This window comes from Carcharodon carcharias, chromosome 5 (assembly GCF_017639515.1).
Source record: "Carcharodon carcharias isolate sCarCar2 chromosome 5, sCarCar2.pri, whole genome shotgun sequence".
In the NCBI taxonomy this organism is placed as follows: domain Eukaryota; kingdom Metazoa; phylum Chordata; class Chondrichthyes; order Lamniformes; family Lamnidae; genus Carcharodon; species Carcharodon carcharias.
In genome coordinates, this window is record NC_054471.1 from 52,635,167 (window position 1) to 52,659,519 (window position 24,353).

Genomic DNA, 24,353 nt, shown 5'->3' on the forward strand with positions numbered 1-24,353 from the left:
AGAGCCTCTGAAGAAAATTCTAGGGTTGATCATAGTGTTGTGTATTGCTTTGCAATTCCGAAAGTTTACCAAAGGGATTGTGAACAGTACTTGTTATAAAAGATTAGAAAAGTCAAGGGAATTAAACATGGCAAATTGACACTGAAACACATATGCTGCTGGGTGATTTACAGAGGTTTCTGCATATAAAGGTAAAAATAGAGCACAGTGGACGTGCATGAACTTAATCCAATAATAACTCTTTGTATGGAGTGAATTGACCAGTTCAAAGTTTGTTGATTCACTGTATCTTTCTTTTTCCTCAAAAAAGGAGCTGCAGTTTGTGAATTTACTTCCCCTGTACTTTTGCAAGTATGAGGTAGTTTGGGATCCTATTTAAAAAAAAAAAAAGCCTCAAAAGCAGTCGCGTAGCTTGCTTTTATGTTTTTTTCCGCTTCTGAATGGAAGGCCCCTTTCTGCTTGGTTCTTCAGGTGATGCAGACAACTTGCTTGAAGAAGCTTCATGGGATGACTTGCCAGAGTGTTCAGCCTCTGGTTTTCCCTCCTGAAGATGAGACAGAGCTGGGTAGCCTTGGGCCCCTCCCATTTCTCTAGGGAAAGCAGCATATGAAGAGGTGGAAGGTTGAGGATCTGCTTCATATCTTCCCTGAGGAATAAGGGACTGTGGAGGAACAGTTTTGAGAGGGCAGTTAGCTACCATGTGCATGATGCTCTGACAGTAATGGCACTTCTTTGGCTGAGGAGGTAGATTACATTCCTTAGCATGATGATCAAGGCCACCACAGTTGTAACATCTGTATTAAAATAAAAGGAGAGATATGGTAATGCTTACAATTAAATTTATCAGTAGATGTAGCTGCAGGGACATCACTCCTATATTTACTTACAACAAAATGCAAAATAGGCCTTTTACTTGCTTTGTTGCCAAACACAATATCCTTGCAGAATCAAAAGAGATTATAATGGTACATCTTACATGGCCAAGACAAAATTGGAAAATAAAATCAGCATGTTAAAATGTCTATAAATACTGTAATGATGTAGTTGGTTACTTATATCACAATAAAACTCACATTATTACAACTTATATAAGTTAAATCAGCGATCATTTCAAAAGAGAATATTTATTTCACAGTAGTATGCTATATAATAGTTTATAGAGAAACCTTACACATGATTCAACATTCAAACCCTTACCTAATGATCTTAAAACAGACTGAAATGTTAATTCTGCTTCCCTCCACAGATGCTGCCTGTCCTGTCAATTGTTCCCTGCATTTTCTGATTTTATTTCTGACCTTAAGAGCGCTCAATTGCAATTTTCTTAATCCATATATTTCATAAATTTTCTTAGCGTTAATCCTGCTCATATAAAGAAGTGGTGTGGAGTTCACTATATTTCCAGCAATGCTAGATAGTAAAGTGAAAGCAGCTCAAAGGAAATTCTTGGTGATCTGTCACTTTCAGAGCTCCCTGTTATGATATGGCAGGTGGTATTCGCCAGGCCGACCAAATCCACAAGGGAAACTTGGCCACACTATCATAATGGTTTTGCAATATGCATTTATTACGAGAAGGTTTTTTGCATTGAGTTCAGAAGTAATGAGTTCACTAACACCTTTATCGATTTTAAAAATTAAATTAAAACATTTATTAGCAAAAGAAAATAATTAGAACACATACACAAGATTACAGTTACACTGTTACTTAATAATATAACAAATACCAAAATTCCTAATTAACCTGACTCCCAACTACACACCCCCTTTAAGGCAACAGTCCAAAATAGATTTTAAATGTACAGAGGCAATCCAGCAAGGTTACTACAGCACCCAATCAACAGTGGAATTCAAAAGGCTTTTTAACACAACTTCTGCAAAGTGGTAGAGGCTGTTTCCCCAAGTCTGTTTCACATGGTGTATTTTTAGATCTTACATGGCCACCCCTGATATAACCTTCCATCCTTCTTTAAATATATTCCTTCCTCTTTAATCTGTAAATCCCATTGTTTCCATATGTCTTTGGAATTTATTTTTCTCATACAATAAAAATCTTTCATGTCGTCAATATGGCCTTTTCACTTGGGGAAAATAAACTAATAACCTTGCTCTATTTATCCTGTCAGTTGTAAAATGTTATCGTGTTTCTTTGAAAACCAAACTCTACTTATGAATATACAAGTTAGGAACAGGAGTGGGCCACTCGGCCCCTCAAGCTTGCTCTGCCATGCAATAAGATCATGGCTGATCTGAATGTAACCTTAACCCCACATTCCTGCCTATCCCCAATAACCTTTCAGCCCCTTGTTAGTCAAGAATCTATCTAGCTCTGCCTTAAAAATCTTCAAAGACTCTGCTTCCACTGCCTTTTAAGGTTGAGTGTTCCAGAGACTCTCAACCTTCTGAGAACAAATTTCTCCTCATCTCTGTCCTAAACGACCAATCCCTTATTTTTAAACTGTGACTCTTGGTTCTAGATTCTCCCACATGAGGAAACATCCTCAGGATCTTTAAAGGTTTCAATTAAGTCGCCTCTTATTCTTCTAAATTCCAGTGGATACAAGCTTAACCTGTCCAGCCTTTCCTCATAGGACAACCCGCCCATTCCTGGTACTAGTCTAGTAAACGTTCTCTGAACTGCTTCTAATCCGTTTACATTTTTCTTTAAATAAGACGACCAGTACTGTAAACAGTACTCCAGATGTGGTCTCACCAATGCCCTGTACAACTGAAGCATAACTTCCCTACTTTTGTAATCAATTCCCCTTGCAATAAACAATAACATTCTATTAGCTTTCCTAGATACCCTTCTAGATATCTCTCCCTTCTGAGGGGTAACTAGGGATGGGCAATAAATGCTGGCCCAGACAGTGAAGCCCACATCCCATGAATACAAAAAAAAATACTTGCTGTACCTGGGTACTAATCTTTTGTGATTCATGCACTAGGTCACCCAGATCCCTCCGAATCTCAGAGCTCTGCAATCTCTCACCATTTATATAATAAGCTTGATTTTTATTCTTCCTGCCAAAACTAACAAAATCACATTTACCCACATTATACTCCATTTGCCAGATCTTTGCCCAATCACTTAATCTATGTCACTTTAAAGCCTTCTTAATTCCTCTTCACAATTTACTTTCCTACCTATCTTTGTGTCGTCAGCAAATTTAGCCACCATTCCTTCAGTCCCTTCATCCAAGTCACTTATCTTAAAACACAATTTCATTCACATCCTATCTACTGACTTTACCTTAGCTCACTCATTAGCATTTCAAATACCCTTTTTAACACCCAACACTTTTGATAATTTCAACCTTGCAGTCTATCCAACTCTGGTTTAATTAAATTAGCTACATAGACAGAACCATCCATACACACAAACATAAGCCTACTTTACAATAACCCACAATAATATTATGAAAAGTATGGTAATTTTGTGACATCCCTATCCGTTCAAATTGAAAAATCAACCCTGGGCTGAAAACTAACACTCCATGCCAGGGTGACAAATACTCTCCTGTTGCTGCTGTTCACATGGTCCAGATTTGCTTTTAACGGTAGTACTTCCCTTCAACAATACCAGAGTCACACTGTCAGTGGAGTTCGTGAGGTTGAAATTTTTATGCTTAATCAATCACATCATCTTTGGGAGACAAATATGATTGAGATGAAAATGACCTTACTTTGCAGATGAAAGATTTATTATTTTTCAAAAGTATCTGGTTTTGATTCTCTAACAAGCAATTAACCTTGATCCATTGCCTTTAAATAATAAAGTTAGTTACTTTATCAATTGGGCATAATACTCAATACACAGTGGAATAAAGCTACAGTTACTTGATAAATGTGGCAAGATCACCAACACATAGTTATGGGCCAAACTGCACTTAATGTACAAATAAAGAGCTATTAAGGTCTAGGAGACTAATTCTAGTAGGATGCAGAAAAAAGCATAAAAATGCATAACTAACCACAAGCATTTATTTGCAAGTAAAACAATTATCTTAACATTTGTACTATAAAATGAGTAAATTAACATTTTGCCAAGGTTAAAGTTGTGTGAGCATAAGTATGGTTGGGCTGACTCAACAACTTAGATTCATATTAAGCTTTTCCTATCATGAAATATCATAAGGTACATTGTAAAGGTTGTCACGGACACGGAGTGAAATTTTAAATATTGCTGAAAAGTGAGATACGCTGCTGAAGCTTTTCATCTTGCACTCATCAGGACCAACACAAGAATGCCAAATTTCAAACAATCACAACAATTTATATTACAGCAGAAAAGGGGTTGGCAGTGGCTGGCTGAGGTGTTGCTATGGAGATAGCATGATGAACGCAAGATGAAAAGCTTTGGCAACATGACCCTCTTTTCAGCAAGAGATGTAAGAATGGATCTTAATCTGTGAGGTTCAGATTGTAGAAGATTTTGAGGTAGTTGGGACATAGCAAGTTAAAAAAGTTTTATGTAAAAATCCAAAGTGAAGGAATGGTATCACGATGCTTTGCATGTGCCTGGGATAAGTAGGTGTGAATAGAGGGAGGGATGTACAGTAGACTACAAATTACCCACATGCAAAAGTACAGGATGGGTGCTGGATCATAGGACTGTAAAAAAAACATTGCAGCATTGATGTTCTAGCAGAAAGAAGAAAAGCAATCAGCCAAAACTGAACAAGGAAAGGAATGCAAGTTGAAAGAGTTGGGAGCATGCACTGATCAGAAAATTAGACTGTTCCTGTTCTGAATCAGTGCATAATCTACCTCATCCACAGTCATCATCTAAGGATCATACACATGCTTTAACAACACAGTAATAATGTGAAGTCCATTAGCTCAGCTGAGTAGATAACTATAGCGTGATGCAGAAACTTGCCAATGGCTTGGATTCAATCCTTGTACTGGCTTAGGTATTTCATGGAGGCCCTGCCTCCTTGCCTAATGCTTGCAGAGTGGCACCCTTCAAGCTACAAGTTGCTAAAATTGTCTCTTTCTAATGGAGAAGAGATGCCTATGGTCCACTGGGACTATGGCTAGATGATGAAGAATATTGTGATTCCAATGTGTGTCAAGGCATGACAATCTTTGAAACTGTACAGTTAGAAAGCATACAGCTCCGACAAAATGCTGCAAAAGCTCTCTAATTAGTTGTTACATGTAAACAGGCTGCCTAGGGAGCAGGAGGGAGGAAGAGAACGAGAATGCGTGTAAGAGGAAAAAGAGTGAACGAGAACAAGCAAGCTTCAAATCTCCCCATGCCTGACAAATAAATACTACTGCTGAGGACAATGAAATGCTAGGATGTGAAACAAAGTTTTCAAATGCATTGCTGCAATCAGGTAACAGAAGAAAGACAATATATTATGTGAAGAAATTTTATGCCACTCTTTATTCCAAATGCACCAAAAGTATTCATGTTACCACTAGAGGGCAGTAAAGCCCACATGGAAGATTAACATGGGCCCTTTTACTGAAATGATCTGGGTAATGACTGGACATAAAACATAAGATCCAATCTGGATTAGAGCAACATTTAAGCAGTGTTATAGATTAAGCACAGCTTGGCCTCTAATAAGGCTTTGATCAAGGCTAATTGAAAGTTAAGAGGGACAAAACCCAGATACTTTGTTCATATATTCATCCAGATCAAAGCATAGCGTTGGCCAAGAATTACTCCTTAAAAGAGCTGGTATACATTAATGCCCTCTTACTTTTACCAGCAAGACTCACAACATATTTATATAAAGTGCTTGGTATGCGAATATTCTCAAATGGCCTACCCACCACCAATTTTGGAAGCAACAACACTAGCATCATGAAGCTACAAAGGGCTTTAAACATGAGGATGTGACTTTTAAACTGGACAGTTTGCAAAGGCAGAATTTGCATCATCTGTTAATCTTGAAAGTGAATTCCACAGCCTAACAACTCTTATGTGCGGAGCTCCCTGACTTAGCAGTCTTGCCGTGAGCTGTTGAGGTTGTGAACCACGTATTCAGCCCAGACCTCACTTCTTGTTGGGTGTGTACACGATTGGCACAGAGACAATACACATCAAAAAGATCCAACTGCATTTGCATGTGGGTAACTTGGGATGTTCCCTCTCCCTTCCTTGTTTTATATTAAGTCGTTTGCTTAATTTGCAGTAGCTATATTGCCTCCATAAGGCAATTGCCCTGCCCACGATGCTTTCTTGAATCATAGAATGGTCACAGAAGGAAGCCAATCAGGCCATTGTGTCCACACCAGCTCTCTGAAAGAGCAACTCACCTCATCTCACTCCCTGTAGCCCTGTAAATGTTTTCTCTTCAGAGAATTGTTAATTCTCTTTTGAAAGCCACAATTGAATCTGGCTCCACCACACTCTCGGGCAGTGCATTCCAGATCCTAACCACTCACTGCAGAAAAAAGCTTTTCTTCATGTCGCCATTGTTTTTTTTTGTCAATCATCTTATAAATAGGTGTTCTCTGGTTCTTGATCCTTCTGCTCACGGGAACACTTTCTCCCTCTCTCCTCTATTTAGATACCTTATGATTTAAAAACACCTCTGCCAAAACTCCTCTTAATCTTTTCTTCTCCAAGGAGAACAGCACCAGCTTCTCCAATCTGTGCACGTAACTGAAGTCCCTTATTTGAGAAATCATTCTCATGAATCTTTTCTGCACTCTCTCTAATGCCTTCACATCCTTCCTAAACTGTGCTGCCCAGAACTGGATGCAATACTCCAGCTGAGGCCGAACCAATGTTTTATACACGCTTATCATAACTTCCTTGCTTTTGTACTCTATGACCCTACATATGAATCAGGATCGTGTATGCTTTTTTAACTGTTTGCTCAGTCTGCCTGCAGCCAATTTCTGCACATATACTCCTGAGTCCCTCTGCTCCTATGGCCTCTTTAGAATTGTATTGTTTGTTTTATACTGCCGAATCCCTGTTCTTCCTACCAAAATGAATCACTTCACAGCTGGAGTGCTGTGTGCAGTTCTGGTTGCCACATTATAGGAAGGATGTGATTGCACTGGAGGGCGTGCATGGGAGATTCACCAGGATGTTGCCTGGGATGAAACATTTAAGTTATGAAGAGAAGTTGGATAGATTTGGGCTGTTTTCATTGGAGCAGAGAAGGCTGAGGGGCGACTTGATTGATTTGTACAAGATTATGAGGGGCACGGACAGGGTGGATAGGGAGCAACTGTTTCCCCTTAGTTGAAGGGTCAGTCACAAGGGGACATAAGTTCAAGATGAGGGGCAGGAGGTTTAGGGGGATGTGAGGAAAAGCTTTTTTACCCAGAGGGTGGTGACGGTCTGGAATGCGCTGCCTGGGAGGGTGGTGGAGGGGGGTTGCCTCACATCCTTTAAAAAGTACCTGGATGAGCACTTGGCATATCATAACATTCAAGGCTATTGGACAAGTGCTGGTAAATGGAGTTAGGTAGGTAGGTCAGGTGTTTCTCGGGTCGCTGCAGACTCGATGGGCTAAAGGGCATCTTCTGCACTGTGATTCTGTGATCTGAATAAAACTTCATCTGCCACTTGTCCGCCTATTCCTCCAACCTGTTTAAGTCCTCTTGAAGTCTATCACTATCCGCCTCACAGTTCTTGTGTCATTCACAAATTTTGAAATTGTGCCCTGGGCACTCAAGATTAGGTCATGAATATATATGGCTTATGAACTTTAAGTATATCCATCCTTTCAAATACTTCTTTATAAATTTTTAGCTTATCTAGTGTCTGAACTGCCTTCTCTTTCACTATGACATGGGCAGCTTCGGCTCCACTCCACCTTATACTATTTATATGCCTATAGAAGATTTTTGGATTCCCTTTCATTTTAAATACCTTCTCTTCTCATACTCTTTCTTCACTTCTCTCATTTGATTTTTCACCCTCCACCCCTAACCTAAATCTTCTATATTCAGCCTAGTTCTCAATTATATTATCAAAATTATCTGTCATATGCATCCGTCTGCTGCTTCATCTTACTCCCTACCTCATCCATTATCCAGGGAGTCCTGGATTTGTTTGCCCTTATTTTCTCTTTCCCCCTTGTGGGAATGTTCCTTGACTTACCCAAACTATCTTCTTTAAAAGCAGCCATTGTTCCAATACAGCTTTGTCTGTCAATGTTTGATTCCAATATACCTGGGCCAGATCAGTTCTCCCCATGGATGTTGGCCCTACTCCAATTACTTTTACCCTGGGTTGCTCCTTGTCTTTTTTCATAGCTAACCTAAATCTAATGATACTATGAATACCATCCCCTAAATGTCCCCCTACAGACACTTGATTCATTTGACCTACTTGACTCCCCAGGACCAGATCCAGCAATGCTTCCTTCCTTCCTTCCTTGTTGGGTTGGAAACCTGATGTAGGAAAATCTCCTGAACACACTGCAGAAACTCTTGCCACTCTTTGCTCTTAGATTATTATTATCCCAGTCTATATTAGGATAATTGAAGCACCCCCCTACCCCCCACCATTATAACCACTCTATAATTCTTGCATCTCTCTGTAATTCCCTTGCAAATTTGTTCGTCTATCTTTTTTCCACTATTTGGTGGCCGATAGAATGCACCCAATGGTATAATCGTACCTCTCTTTTTTCCTTAGCTCTAACCAAATAGTTTCTGTCCTTGATTCCACTAGGACATCCTCTCTCTCCAGCACTGTAATATTCTCCTCAGTAAATACTGCTAACTAACCTCCTTTCTTTCCTTCCTTATCTTTCCTGAACACTTTGTATTCAGGAATATTGAGTAGCCAGTACTGCCCCCTCTCTGAGCCAGGCCTCCATGACCACTGCAAGATCATATTTCCACATGGCTATCTGCACCTGCAGCTCACTAAACTTATTTACCACACTCTGTGCATTCACATGCATGCACAGTAAACTAATTTAGACCTTTTAACATTCCTTATTACTATGACCCCACTTAATACCTTACTATTTCCTATTGTAGTGCTACCTATCTTTCACATTTCTCTGTGCACCTTGGTTTTCCATCTAATATTACCTCCTGGTTCCCATCTCTCTGTCATATGAGTTTAAACCCTCCATAATAGCATGAGCAAATCACTGGTACCGGCTCTATACAGGTGCAACCCGAATAGCCTGTACAGATCCTCTCTCCCCCAGAACCCATTCCAATGTTCCAGGAATCCAAAGCCCTTGCTCCTCCACCATCTCTCCAGCCATGCACCTCTCTAACCTTCCACTTCCATACTCACTAGCACGTGGTACTGGGAGCAACCTGGAGATTACTACCTTTGAGGTCCGGCTCCCTAAAATCTGCCTGCAGCACCACATCCCTCTTTCAACCATGCCATCGGTACCCATGTGGACTGGGACCACTCACTGGCTGTTCATCCTCTCCCCTCAGGTCGCTCAGTGATATCCTTGAACCTGGCACCAAGGAGGCAAACAATTCTGGATTCATGTTGGCGGCCACTGAAATGGCTTTCTGTTCCCCTGTCGAATCCGCCGACCACTACTGATTTGCCAATCTTCCTTCTGCTTTGGTACCCGTCAAACTTTCCTACTTCTACTGTTAACAGTAGTGTTGGGCTCTGCTATGGAAAGCCTCATCAATGAAAACACAAAAGGCCTGCCCCCCTCTTATTAATCTTTGTGAAGCTAATTCTCAATAATACATTTATAAACTCTTACATCTTAGGTATACGATGCTGCTGTTTCCCTAAATGCAGGCTGGAGGTGTGGGTGTACAGTTATATAATGGGATGTGGGGGTAAACTGAGACCGGTGAATTGTCCATTGACTGTACATCATAATATTAAAGACACCACAAAACAATACTGTGCATACAGAACAACTGTAACCACTGCAATTCTTACCAAGCTTACTTGTTGATCCCTGAGACTCGAAAGTGTACAAACTACATGAGGAGAACCTGAACTAGTTATACTCTCCTTCACAAATCAGATTCTACTAGAAATGAAAACATTCTACACAATTGTAGAGATGGAGATTGACATTTTGTAGGGGATTAATAATTGTGACTTTAGGGACTAACTCCAAGATAAATATTGCCATTTGACAACCATCAATGGATTTCCATTACCCCCCTTCCTGAGCCACATTAAAATGAGATGCTGTTTTCACAACTCAAAGACTATTAGGGTCAAAACTAACTAAAACAGCAATCTAAACAAAAAAAAGGAGAATGAATTTTTATAATGTTTCCCCTCCCCTCCTAGATGAATAGCCGGAAAAGTTTAATACGTCTTTCAAGAGAGCGTTCCTCTTGTTTAGAGCTGAAAATGAAAAGTTTTATGATCAGTATCTCAGGATAGGAAGAAAATTAGAAGTTGCAATACTTTTAACACAACCCCTTATTTTCTCTGATACAACCCTGCACATTGTACGATTTAACAGACTAAATTTTGCTGCATGACAAGTGGACATATCACACAAGTAAACTTATGTATATTTTTATTCATTCATGGGATGTGGGCTTCGCTGGCTGGGCCGGCATTTATTTCCCATCCCTAGTTGCCCTTGAGAAGGTGGTGGCGAGCTGCCTTCTTGAACCGCTGCAGTGCCATTAGGAAGGGAGTTCCAGGATTTTGACCCAGTGACATTGAAGGAGCGATGATATATTTGCAAGTCAGGGTGATGAGTGACTTGGAGGGGAATTTCCAGGTGGTGGTGTTCCCATCTCTCTGCTGCCCTTGTCCTTCTAGATGGTAGTGGTCGCGGGTTTGAAAGGTGCTATCGAAGCAGCCTTGGTGGATTCCTGCAGTGCTTCTTGTAGATAGTACACACTGCTGCTACTGTGCAGCGGTGGTGGAGGGAGTGAATACTTGTGGATGTGATGCCAATCAAGTGGGCTGCCTTGCCCTACATGGTGTGAAGCTTCTTGAGTGTTGTGGAAGCTGCACTCATCTAGGCAAGTTGGAAGTATTCCATCACACTCCTGACTTGTGTCTTGTAGATGGTGGACAGGCTTTGGGGAATCAGGAGGTGAGTTACTCGTCGCACGATTCCTAGCCTCTGACCTGCTCTTGTAGCCAAAGTATTTATATGGCTAGCCCACCGCCTTAATAAAAATTGTTCAGTGAGACAAGCAGTGTGTTATTAACGCAATAACTAAAAATGCACTAGTGCTGTATTTTTCTACTTTTCAAAAGGGGGCTTCTGGTATGAGTACTCTCCCTCAGATTCCTCTTCCTTTATTTACAGTGTGGCACATTAAGTTATATCTTCAATAAGACATGCTAATAAAGGAGATAGGTTGTAATGCTTTTGTCCTTAATAGCCCTTGGGTTGTTAAAGAAATGGTATCCTCACTTTAATGGCACCCAGGAAGAAGGTAGTGGAAATCTATTAATGGTTGTTAAATGGCATTACTGATTTTGAAGCCCCTAAACAGAATCAACATTAGAAATAGATTAGACCACAAGGATGTGAAAGACATATAAACACACACATAAATATAAAACAAAAACTGCAGATGCTGGAAACCTGAAATAAAAACAAAAATAGCTGGAAAAACTCAGCAGGTCTGACAGCATCTGCGGAGAGGAGCACAGTTAACGTTTCGAGTCCGAATGACTCTTCATCAGAACATATAAACACAGTTTTTTTTAATTTACTGATGAGTCACAGAGTGTAACGATGTATAGTAATGGGAAGTTGCTTGTGTGCAGCTCCTGGAGACAGGTTCAGAATCATAGTAACACAGTGCCAGAAGATGTTTGCCTGCCTATCTTTATACAATGGTGTCATAGTCAGCCATGAGCAATGAAGCACTTGAAAGAAGGGGAACTGTCAGGCAAACATTGTTCCAGTGTGGCAATTTTAAATAGGCAGCTTGCATTATAAACATGAACATGAAGATTTGCAATGGAAATATAAAAGCCTAAATAGGAACTGAGTCATGTTTTGTGGGCTCTGGTGCAATTATTCTCTGCCACCTGATCCGACTTCACTTAGAGACTACACTTAACCCTCTAGTCCTTACAGCACAGAAACAGCTCATTCAGCCCAACGGATCTACACCAGTGTTGATGCTCCACACAAGCCCCCTCCCATACCTCTTCACCTAACTCTGAAATAAACCTTCTATTTCTTTCTCCCTCGTGTTTATCTGGCGTCCCCTTAAATGCATCAATGCCATTTACCATTCTTTGCGGTAACAAGTTCTACAGTCCATGCACTCTCTGGGTAAAGAGGATTCGCCTGAATTTCCCCATTGGATTTATTAGTAGCTATCTTATGTTTATGGCCCCTAGTTCTGGTCTCCCACAAAAATAGAAACATCTTTTCTATGTCTACCCTAACAAACCCTTTGATAATCTTGGCTCCCTGTGCAACACCACAGGAGATTAAGTAGTTTATTGTTAAAAGTCCTTGCTTGCATGCGCTTTCTTTCCAACCTCATGTAATTATGTAATCAGGGCTTTTGGTCATGCTTTTATGTCAACAATGTATATATATTTGAATGCAGCAGTTGCTGCAATTATGTAGTGGCAGGCACTGGCCAATAGGTAGTGCTGTGGAGTGATTTCACACGCTGCCTCCCACCAACACAGCCCCAAAGTTTCTCTCTCCATATTGCACAATCTCAGCTGATGCTCATTGGGTAGCACTCTTGCCTCTGAGTCACAAGGTTCTAGGTTCAAGATTCATGCCAGGGCTTGCACGCAAAAAGCTATGCAGACACTTCAACGTAGTACCGAAGGAGTGCTACACTGCCAGAGGTGCCATCTCTTGGATGAGTTGTTGAACCAAGGCCTTGTCAGCCCTCTCAGGTGGGTGTAACGTATTCCATGGCGAGATATTTATTCCTCAATAAGTATCACAAAAACAGATTATCTGGTCATTATTACATTGCCATTTGAAGCAGCTTGCAAATTGGCTGCCACATTTCCTATATTACAACAATGACTACGCTTCAAAAGTATGTTGTTGGCTAAATACTTCTGAAAAGCTAAAACTATAGACGTCTGGTGGCCATGAACAGTGCTATCTAAATGCAAGTCTTTCTTTCTATAATATATAGTAACAGCATTGTCCAGCATTCCAATGCCAACATTATGGGGAGAATATTTAGGTTGTCAGGCGGGGGCACACCTGACCCGATGACGTGCGATGACGGTGGGCGAATGTCCGGTCATCATCACTCAGTCACGCGATGTATCGGTCGGCGGGCACCCGCTGACAATTAACAGGCCATTAAAAAAGGTAATTAAAAGAAATTTTTTGCTGCTTGTCCAACCCTACGGTTGGCAGGCAGGTGAAAAGGCCAAGAGGCCTTTGCATTTTTTAGGAAACCTCAACAGGCGGAATGAGGTTTCCAACAGCAAATAAAAATAAGATAAAGAATTAAAAATTTTAATTTATAACACGTCCTTGCTCATGTGACAGAGTTGCATGAGGGGATACACATTATAACATTTTAGAGACCTTTATTTTTTTTTTATTTTGAAAAATGTTCATCTCTCCGAGACAGCTCCGTGGCTCAGGGAGCTTTTCCAGCACACACCTGCGCAAAGTTCGTGCTCGCCCTCCTCCCCACCACCCCAACACACACACAGGCAGTGCTAAGCTCTGCTGCTCATGTTTCACACAGGGTGGGACTTAATTGGTCCACCAGTGTGAAATCGTGGTTGGGTCCTGATCGCGGGCGGCATTTGGCTTCCCACCCACCCCTTCCGAGCCCGCCCGACGAAGGAAAAATCCTCCCCTAAGTCTTTAACTTTAGGAGTAAAGATTGACTGAGCCTACTTAGCCTAGATTATAATATTTGCCTCCCGCATTGCTCGCTCGAATACAAGAGTTATATTGAATAGTAATCCCTTCTCATGGACCTGCCTATGCTGTCCTGTTCTATATTGAACAGTTCATGTTATTGATATATGAGGAAATATCATGATCATTAACCTTTTGGTATCACTTCATCTGGCAATAGTGCCATGGAGCACACAAACACCCTCAATGCTAAAGAGTGAACAAAGCAAGTTTTAAGATATCACAACACACACACACACAGACACACACACACAGACACACACACACACAGACACACACACACACAGACACACACACACACACACAGACACATACACACACACACGGTGACTGTAAGCAATTAGTTAAGCTCATAGCTCAGATGTGTTATAAGCAGAAAGTGAATTGCTGCTGTGCAGCTGATGGCATGTGGTGCAATTCGCTGCCCATTTCCCCAATTTTTGCACAGAACAAAAATCCCCAGACACAAGGAAATTGCCATTTCTTGAGAGAATCTGAACAACGAACGAATTACCTCTGCTCATAGCCACAGCGAGAAGTATATATTAATCACATGCAAACTGTATTGTGTATAAGCTGGAAAGATTACACTGCAGAGGGTAATAATGGAAAAGTCAATGGAAAGATTACTCAGCATCAATAAGGGACAGAGACCCATGTATCTCCATTTTAGAAAGAAAACAAATGTATGAAAATGAGAGAAAAATATTAAAGGCTGGATCAGTTAGGATCGGTGAGTCATTCTTTGCTAATTATTTTAGTAACTGATCAACAAGTGTGTAAAACTAATAAATGCATCATAACTACATGCAGGAGGGATGGCCATCACAATAGTGGAAAATGTATTTTTATATTGTTCAGAATTAAACAAATAAGAGATTAATAGGCATCCTATAACACTGTTCACAGTGAGTTGGGCAAGTTGTGATAGAAATTGGTGAAAGAGGGAGAAGCACATGAGAAGTGTTAGTGTTTTTGAGTCAATAATAAAAGAATGGCAGATTTTTGCACTGCTGACACTTTTGAAATGTTATGCATGCTATATAGGTTGCTTTTTAATTTATTAAAAGATTGGCTTGTTATACTGAATGACCTTTTTCTGTTATTAATATTTCTAATGTTTCCCTTGATTACAGTTGAGGACTATGTTGTTAAAATGTTTACCCCAAAGTTTGCTGATGATTATCACTGAACCTGTTTTAAAGTGTTTGAAACCAAATGCTGAGTCCATTCTTTTAAAACTTTGAAGTCATTTTTGTAATCTAAATGTTAATCTACCACTCATAATATCAAGATTAATACAATTTGTATGTCATACTTAGACAAAATTTATACCAATGTACTCTTATATAAAAATAGCAGAATTTCTTCTCATGGATTAACCTTTCAGGTTTGTGGATGACATGTTAAGATACAAGGTATTTCACTCCAGAATGAGTATTTTGTTAGCAATTCATCGGTAGCTATACATTACATGCTTTTTAGCATCAAGAAAGACATAAAGTACACACAGAATTTCTGCAGTAGAGTGAAATGAGATATCCAGAGCAGACTGACATGCCAATAACATGGAGCTCAATTTCCACAGGGTTTTTAACGGCTCGTTTGGAGTAATTTTGATGGAAGAGTCCTAGATAGGCCAGAAAAACAGCCATTAATCCAGAGCTTTTGAAGCTCTTCCATCAATGCTCTGGCTGACAACTGGGAGATCCCCCAGTGGAAATTTGGCCTAAGCTCTTGGGAATGAAGAACAATAGAGTAAAAGGCACAGAGCATAACATTTCTGTAGGGGATTCTCCCTTTGGCGCAGATTTGGGACACGCTTGGAGATTCTTTAATCTTCTATGGGATGTGAGCATGACTGGCAAGGCCAGCTTTTGTTGCCAATCTCTGAGTGGCTTGCTAGGCCATTTCAGAGGGCAGTTAAGCGTCAGTCACATTGCTGTGGATCTGGAGCCACATGTAGGCCGGACCAGGTAAGGACAGCAGATTTCTTTCCCTAAAGGACATTAGTGAACCAGATGGGTTTTCACAAAAATCAGCAATGGTTTCATGGTCATCATTATTAGGACTAGTTTTATATTCCAGATTTATTAATTAAATTTAAATTCCACCAGCTACCATGGTGGGATTTGAACCTAGAGCATTTGGTTGGGCTTCTGGATTACTCATCCAGTAATATTACCACTACACCACCTGGAGATGTTGGCACTGGTACTTCAGAGGTACCTGGAAAGAGAGGGCAGGAGATCGGGAGAAACCCACAAGAATTCTACTTCACAAAATCAGTTCCCTGGGACATAGATTATATGGCACAGAAACAGGCCATTTGACCAAACCAGTCCATGCTGTTCTGGACATTCAACGCTGAGCACTTCTAATATGCTGAAGATGAAGTCAAATGGAAGACTCCACAGTGATGGCTGACATTGCTACTTTGAGAAAGAGTGCTTGAGTGTGAATTTCCACTGGGGCTCTCTTGTCCAACCATAATAACATTGGCAAAAGACCCGTGGAAAAATGGTCGAAGCAGCACTTGCCAAGTTTCTGGTGTTCTTATGGCTCATCCGCTGAAGTTAAGGCAGACAAATGGGAGGACCCCCTGCAGAAATTCAACCATTTACATTATATAGTGCTTCATTACTTTTAAATGTCTTAAAATGCTTCATACACAATGGCTAGTACAAGAACTGTTATTTGGCAAGAGGAATGCCAAAAAGTACTCAGGTCTTCAAGGTTCCCAAGCTGTTAGCTGCAAGTTAAGGTCCCTCCTAAGAGACGAGTGGGCAAAATTAAAGCACATGGGATTGGGGCTAATGTACTATAATGGTTGACAGACCAGAAACAGAAAGTGGGAAAGTGGAACTTTTTCGGAGTGGCAGGCGGTGACTAGTGGTGTACAGCAGGGATCTGTGCTTGGTACCCCAGCAATTCACAATATGTATAAATGACTTGGATAAGGGAACCAAATACAATATTTCCAAGTTTGCTGATGACACAAAACTGGGCGGGGTTGGGAGTTGTGAGGAGGATGCAAGGAGGCTTCATGGCAATTTAGACTAGCTGTCTGTGTGGCAAACATGTGGCAGATGCAGTATAACATGGATAAATGTGAAGTTATATGCTTCAGTGTGAAAAACAGAAAGGCAGAGTATTATTTAAATGGTGATATATTGGGAAATGTGGATGTACAAAGGGATCTGGGTGTCCTTGTACACCAGTCAATGAAAGTAAACAGGCAGGTGCAGCAAGCAATTAGGAAGGCAAATGGTATGTTGGCCTTCATTGCAAGAGGATTTGATTCCAGAAGTAGGGATGTCTTACTGCAGTTATACCACCTGGAGTATTGCATGCAATTTTGGTTTCCCTACCTAAGAAAGGATATATTTCCCGCAGACGGAGTGCAACAAAGCTTCACTAAGCTGATACTGGGGATGGCAGGACTGTTGTATGAGGAGAGATTGGTTCGATTGGGCCTGTATTCACCAGAGTTTAGAAGAATGAGAAGGGATCTGATTGCAAGTACAAAATTTTAATAGGGCTTGACAAATTGGATGCAGGGAGGATGCTTCCTCTGATTGGGGAGTCTAGAACCAAGGGCCACCGTGTCAGGATACAGGGCAGGCCACTTAGGACTGAGATGAGTAAAAATTTCTTCACTCAGAGGGTGGTCAACCTGTGGAATTCTCTACCACAGCAGGCTGTGAAGGCCGGGTGACTGAGTGTATTCAAGAAAGAAACTGACAATTTTTTGGATATTAGGGGCATCATTAGGTGCAGAAGGGAGAGAAAGCAGGCATGTGGTGTCGGGATAGAGGATCAGCCATGATCATATTGAATGGTGTAGCAGGCTTGAAGGACCGATTACCTACTCCTGTTCCTACTTTCTATGTGTCTATAAGTTCAAATTTTATGGCCTGCATTTTCGATTCAGGTCCTGACTCCACAAACCCGACTGGGAAAATGTGTCCCAGACGTTCAGATTTTCAGTCCAGGGACGAGGGTAAAAATGGGCATTATGGTAGGTGATGCCAGAAATAGTTTAGAGGCTGCCGGATGCGGAGGCAGGCTGGGATTGGTGCTCTGGCACTTTGATGGCGAGATGAAAAAAATGAATAAACAAAAAAAGCCCTGCAGCCCTCACCTCTCAGACACTGCCCATGAGCCCTCCATGCTAACCCATGCCACTTCATTCCCCCCCAAACATCCCCATGGCCCCATACCCTCCATGCCAACCTACACCCTCCCACCTACCCTATGGCCCTTTATAGCCCCATGCCAACTTAATATCAACTCATGTTCCCCACCCACCGCCCTTTGCCCTTAAACCTACCATGTCAACTCACCCAGTATCCCCTATGGGTAGTGCTCCAGGCCTGTGCTGAGATTAAATAAAGTTGTGTCTATTGATGAATTCGCTATTTAAAAAAAAACACTCTCATTGGTGAAAACCCATTCACTACATTTAAATTCCTTTAATCCTTTACAAAAACAATTTTTTGTATTCATAGTCCCAATTCAAAAAGCTTGTAACCACTTATAGCAATCAATCAAACTGTGAACTGACAGGCACCCCACTGTGATAACGATAGATTGTGAAATCAGTCATGCAGCACTAATCCTATAATGATAACCCTCAGGCTTCTATCAACCAAGTGCAATAGCAAACACTTTTTAAAAAAAAAACACTGCAGTTTTTTCAGTTATTTAAAGGGTGGGAGATTTAAATGCTTTGACAGTTCTCTTGACAGTTCCAATAAGTTTATGCACGTTTCACAAACGTTAATGTCTACTTTTAACAATCCCAAAGGACATCTTACCTCTCCCAAATGGTTGCAGGACCATATCCAAAAGGGTAACCTGCCTCTCCAAACGGCTGCTCCACCTCTGCAAAAAATTCTGCTAACTTAAGACTTTCTCCCACCAAGTCTGAACAGCACAAGTCATGTTTTGGACATCCCACTAGCCAAAAGCTATCAGCCTGAAGGCAACTGCACTTTAACATATGCAGTTGCCTCCATGAACCACAAGTGTGTAAAGGCCCCGTTCCCCCCACCCCTGTGAAAATGGTGGGGTCCAGTTTTGTGGGCAGGACTCTAGATTTGGGCCTCCGCAGCTACTTTTGCAAAACTAAGGCCTGTGTTTACATCCTAATTACAGTTGTGTCACATTAAAACACTTGAGTCTTCTGGTATAGCAATGCAATACAGCACAAATGGGTTGCCCAGTAAAGGAGAAAATATCACAAGATGCTAATGAGAAAGGCACCAAGGATAACAAGCCTCACCAAAATCTAGCTTTTTGCTTTTTAAGTGAAGGTAAGGAGGGTTTTTCTCCCCTGACAATTTTTTCCATGCCCTTTACCTAAGGCCATTTACCCAAGCAGGTTTCAAGGTATGGACCACCTTACATCCAGTAGATTGCCCAGTCTTCATTCATGTGCCTAGAGAATAAATGTCAGCAGGATATTCAAGCCTGTTCCTGATCTAATCTAGTTGAGGTTTCTGGGATGTAGGTGACGCCAGTATTTATTGTCCATTCCTAGTTATCAGACGGCATTAAGAGTCACAAGCAGGCCAAACCTGGTAAGCTCAGCAGGTTTCTTTACCTGAAGGACATTAGAAAACCAGTTGGCACTTCTCGTTATTATTGCAATCCTGATGCTTGCTTACAAACTGATATTGGGGAATCTGAACTTCAATTCTCTGGGACACAAGTCTTGTACTTGCACAGCTATCTCACCACATAACCGCAATGGAATCCATTCACTCTAGAAGTACAAACTAGATTTTTTTGGCAGTGCAGAGACTGACCAGTCACTCATAATTTTTGCATTAATGTATGCTCCTTTCATTTGCAGCCAGAGAAACAAGTAATCTCTTGGATTAGTTATACCACTGGAACAATGGCCAAGACATTTGACTTGTGCCAAAGTTACTAGAGAGCTGATTTTGTTTAGTGGTGGTGCCAGCCTGAGGCTTGTGCCAAATTTGGTTTTAAGCCTCATGCAAATGCCACCTTCGAGCCAAGTTGGCCAGCAGCTCTGTGAGGTGATTGATACAGGACAAGTTTGGGGGGCTGGTGCCTTGGGTGCCAAGGTTAGAGTCCTGAATGTGCTGATAGGGGGGATTTTTGTGGATTCCAGAGGTGCACTTCCGCTTCCCTTGGGCCCACAAAAACAAAAACTGAAAATTTCCTGGACCTATTTTTAGGCTGATTCCAGGGAATCCTTCTAAGGGTCATTGGTTAGATCAGTCTATGCCTGGTATATCCAGGTAGAGATGCAAGGGGCATTAGCTCCACCCATTTATACCTGAATTTTACATCTGTGCTCCACAAACACCGTAGGACTTTGGTAGGAGCCTAACATTTGTTTCAGATAAGCACCTGTATGTCTAAAGATCACTTGAGCTAATACAGTATCCCGTGTATGTCTGGTGTGGTAAATCATGATGCAAAATTCGGAAATCTAACGTAGATATTACAGCAGAATAATGGTTACCCTATTATAACAATGTAGTGATTGTAGGTATAACTTTTCCTACTGCCTTTAGAGGTAATGTGATTGTATTGACAAATGATCCCTAAGTGGGGGTAATCTTAGGGGTGGAGCTTTCTAGTCATGGACCTGGTTCAAGCACGTAGCTTCTAAAATAATAAAGTTACTTGTTTCAAGCAAGAAACCTGTCTGGTACATCAAGGTTATTACAATTGGTGATGAGGATAAATAACTCTGACGCTGTACCTCGCCTCGTGAATGAGTACATCGATTCTTAAGGAAAGAAAGAAAGAATACTCACCAGTCGTGCCACTCTTCAGCAGAATTGACTTGCCCGTGGAAGACTGGGGGGAGTACATAGAGCACCGATGTTTTTATTTTGTGGCGAATGAAATAACAGCAGAGGAGAAGCAGAAAGCAATTCTTTTAAGTGTCTGTGGTAGTGAGACATATAACCTCATCCACAATCTGACGGCCCTGAACGCACCCAATTCTAAATCTTTTATTGAATTGGTGGATTTCGCAGGTACACATTTTCAGCCGAAGCCATCGGTAATTAAACAGATCTAAGTTTAACTTCAGAGTAAGGGCCCCAGGAGAGTCCATCGCAACTTACATAGTGAAGTTGAAGCAGTTGACTGAGCACTGCAACTTCAGAGATACGCTCAATGACATGTTGTGGGACCAGTTGGATTGTGGCATTCATGACAGCCCCTTTCAGCGCCATTTACTTGTAGAAGTTAACATCGATTTGAAAGCGCCAAGGAAATAGCACTAGCAATACAGAGTGCTGAGAGGGACTCGCAGACTTTACAGAGTATGCAACGTGGCGCTGTTCTTCAGTTGGGGCAGGAACCTGCTGCCGGGCAAGGTGCAAAAACCAGAGAGACAACCGCGAAGTGGGAGACAGTGTCTGCTGCTTGCAAAATGAAAAGGTCTAGTGGAAGCATTTCAGCAATGATTCAGAAACTAATCTTGTTACAGATGTGGAGGTAACCATGTACCAGAAACCTGCAGATTTAAAGAGGCAGAATGCCACTACGGCCACAAAAAAAGGCATGTAATAAAGCAAGGCAGGGCAAAATCGAAACAGCCAATCAGACAAGACCAGATGATTGATGTGCACAATATAACAGACCAGAAGCTGATGATGCTGATATTCTATGTCAAAGCAGTAAAACCTGAACCAATCAACGTCACCCTTCAAGTGAGTGGGAAGCTCTAGTCATGGATGTAGACAGGGGAGCCTTGACCATAGTGGCGGGAGAACACATATTTATTTACTTAAATGAAGGTACCCAGCCACTGAATCTGGAGCAAGCCACAGCTCAACTGAAGACATGCACTGGAGAATCCATACAGGTAAAGGGCATCGCCACAGTACCCGTGTCCTATAGGTAACAGATAGCCCAGCTTCCAGTGATCATTGTGAAGGACCTAGTCTTCTGGGTCACAATTGGTTACAAAAATGAAGATCAACTGGTCGGAAATATTTCAAGTGAGAACAAGAGGAATTCCTGAGCTGTTAAGGAAGTATGACAGCATAATTTGTGATGAATTGGGAAAGATAAAATGCTTACAAGCAAAAATATATGTAGATTCGGAGACGACATCCCGGTTCCGTAAGGCTAGACCTGTACCTTATGCCCTAAAGGAGAAGGTGGATGCAGAATTGTGCCACTTACAGGAGCTAGGTATAATCCAGCCAGTCCAATTTTTGGAATGGGCAGTGCCCATAGTCTCTGTGATGAAACCAGATCAAATTATTCACATCTGCAGTAACTACAAATTAACTGTGAACAAGGCTGCTAAATTAGATGAATAGCCTATCCTGAGGATTGAAGATTTGTACGCTAAGCTTGCTGGAGGAAAGTCTTACACCAAACTGGACATGAGCCATGCATACCAATACCTAGAGCTGAACAGCACGTCTAGAGGGTATGTGACTATCAACATGCACAAGGGCCAATATAATATACACGCCTACCCTTTGGTGTATCATCTGCATGTGCATTCTTCCAAAGGACCGTGGAAAGCCCATTGCAAGGACTTCCCCGATAGTAGTGTACCTGGACGATATCTTGATCACAGGATCAACAGAAGCTGAACATTTGGCCAATCTAGAAGTGGTTTTAAGAAGATTTTTGGAAGCTGGAGTATGATTGAAGAAAGTGACATGTACATTCCAAGCGACAGAAGTCACTTACTTAGGTCACTGAGCGGATGCCAAATGGTTGCATCCAGTAGAGGAGAAAGTCAGGGCAATCAAGGAGGTGCCCCCTCCTACCTGTATCACTGAACTCAAGTCATTTTTGGGCATAATAAACTATTACGGTCGCTTCTTGACAAACTTTTCAACAGTATTAGGCCCTTTACACTTATTGAAAAAGAACCATCGTTTGTCATGCAATTCGCAACAAGAAGCCTTTGTAAAAAATCAAGAAGCTATTACTCTCATCATGTTTACTAGTACATTGTGACCCATCAAAAGAATTAATATTAACTTGTGACACACCACTCTATGGTATGAGAGCTGTGTTGTCACACAGGATGGAAGATGGTTCCAAAAGGCCAATAGGCTATGTCTCCAGAACCCTCTCTGCAGCCGAGAAGGGATATTCACAAATTGACGAGGACGGTTTATCAGTGATATTTGGAGTGAAGAAATTTCATCAGTATCTGCATGGTCGATATTTCACCACAGTGTCGGAGCATAAACCACTAATGGGTTTATTTAGTGAGGATAAAGCCATTCCGCCAATAGCCTCAGCAAGAATTGAATGTTGGGCTTCGATTTTATTGGCGTATGAGTACACCTTTATGTATGGTCCTGGTGTGCATATTGCAAATGCAAATGCACTCCATCTTCCGTTACCATATGATCCAGTGCCATAAGAAGTTTTGCTTGTGTTGAATTTCTCAGACTCTTCGCCGGTCTGCGCAAAGCAAATAAGGAACTTGGCAAACAGGGATCCAATTTTGTCAAAAGTCCGAGACCTCATATTGTAAGGATAGTTAGATTCACCAGTATCTGAAGAGTTAAGACCTTTCCAAGCCTGTAAAACAGTTAAGTTGTCAAGATGGAATCTTGTGGGGATCAAGAGTTGTCGTCCCTTCACAAGGAAGAGAACCACCCTTGACTGAGCTTCACAGTGCACATCCAGGCATATCGAAGATGAAAATGCTTGCGATAAGCTATGTCTGGTGACTAGGCATAGACAGTTACATTGAAAGAATGGTCAAGTACTCTCTCCAGTGTCAGCAACGACAGAAGCTGCTGTTTCAACTCCATTTTTAGATAGCATGTTTTTATTGATCATTGATGCACATTCTAAGTGGGTGGATGTTTATGAAGTTAGCTCACCGACATCATGTGCAACTACTGAAAAGTCAAGTCAATGTTGTAGTATACATGGCCTACCGGAAGTCATTGTTTTGGATAATGGCACTGTCTTCACTGTTACAGATTTCACAGATTCATGAGTTTAAATGGAATTGAGCATATTAAAACAGCACCATCTGAAATACTAATGAAACGCCGCCTTCGTACAAGGTTAATTCTGGTGTTTCCAAACTTAGAGGGGAAGGTAAAGAAGAATCAGTGTAGTCAGAAATTGAATCATGATATTCATAACAAAGCTCGAAAGATTTACTGTGGGAGATACAGTTTTTGTATGAAGTTTTAGAAATGGTTCTGGTTGGGTTCCTGGTATAATTGTCTCTGAAAGTGGACCCTTGCCATTCCAGGATGTCTCTGTTGTATTACCTAACCCTGCCACTGTCTAAGGATGTCCCTGATGCTGCAGTTCCTGATCATGTTGATCCAGTGGGAGAATCTCAAGTCGTAGAGCTGCTGCTCTAAAACCGAATTAGAAAACCACCTCAGAGACTTAACCTTTAATTGCATGACCTATGGATATATGTATATGTTGGGGATTAAAATATTGTGTAAATAGGAAATGTAAAAAAAAACTAAAGGGGGAAGAAATTAAATGATTGTAAATATAACCTTACCTACTGAGTTTACGGGTCATGTGATTGTACTGACAAATGAACCCCAAGCACGGGTAATCT

The 24,353-nt window shown here is 41.2% G+C and overlaps 1 protein-coding gene across 1 annotated transcript in view; it reads right to left on the reverse strand.

Moving 5' to 3' along the window:
* Nucleotides 1–418: 418 nt before the first annotated feature.
* The window catches only part of LOC121278247 (protein lin-28 homolog B-like), a 218,530-nt gene continuing 194,595 nt past the window's right edge, over nt 419–24,353 (reverse strand). Inside the window, exon 4 of the mRNA XM_041188472.1 lies at nt 419–794. Within this exon, the coding sequence (XP_041044406.1) occupies nt 419–794 (376 nt within the window). The remainder of the gene's footprint in view (nt 795–24,353) is intronic.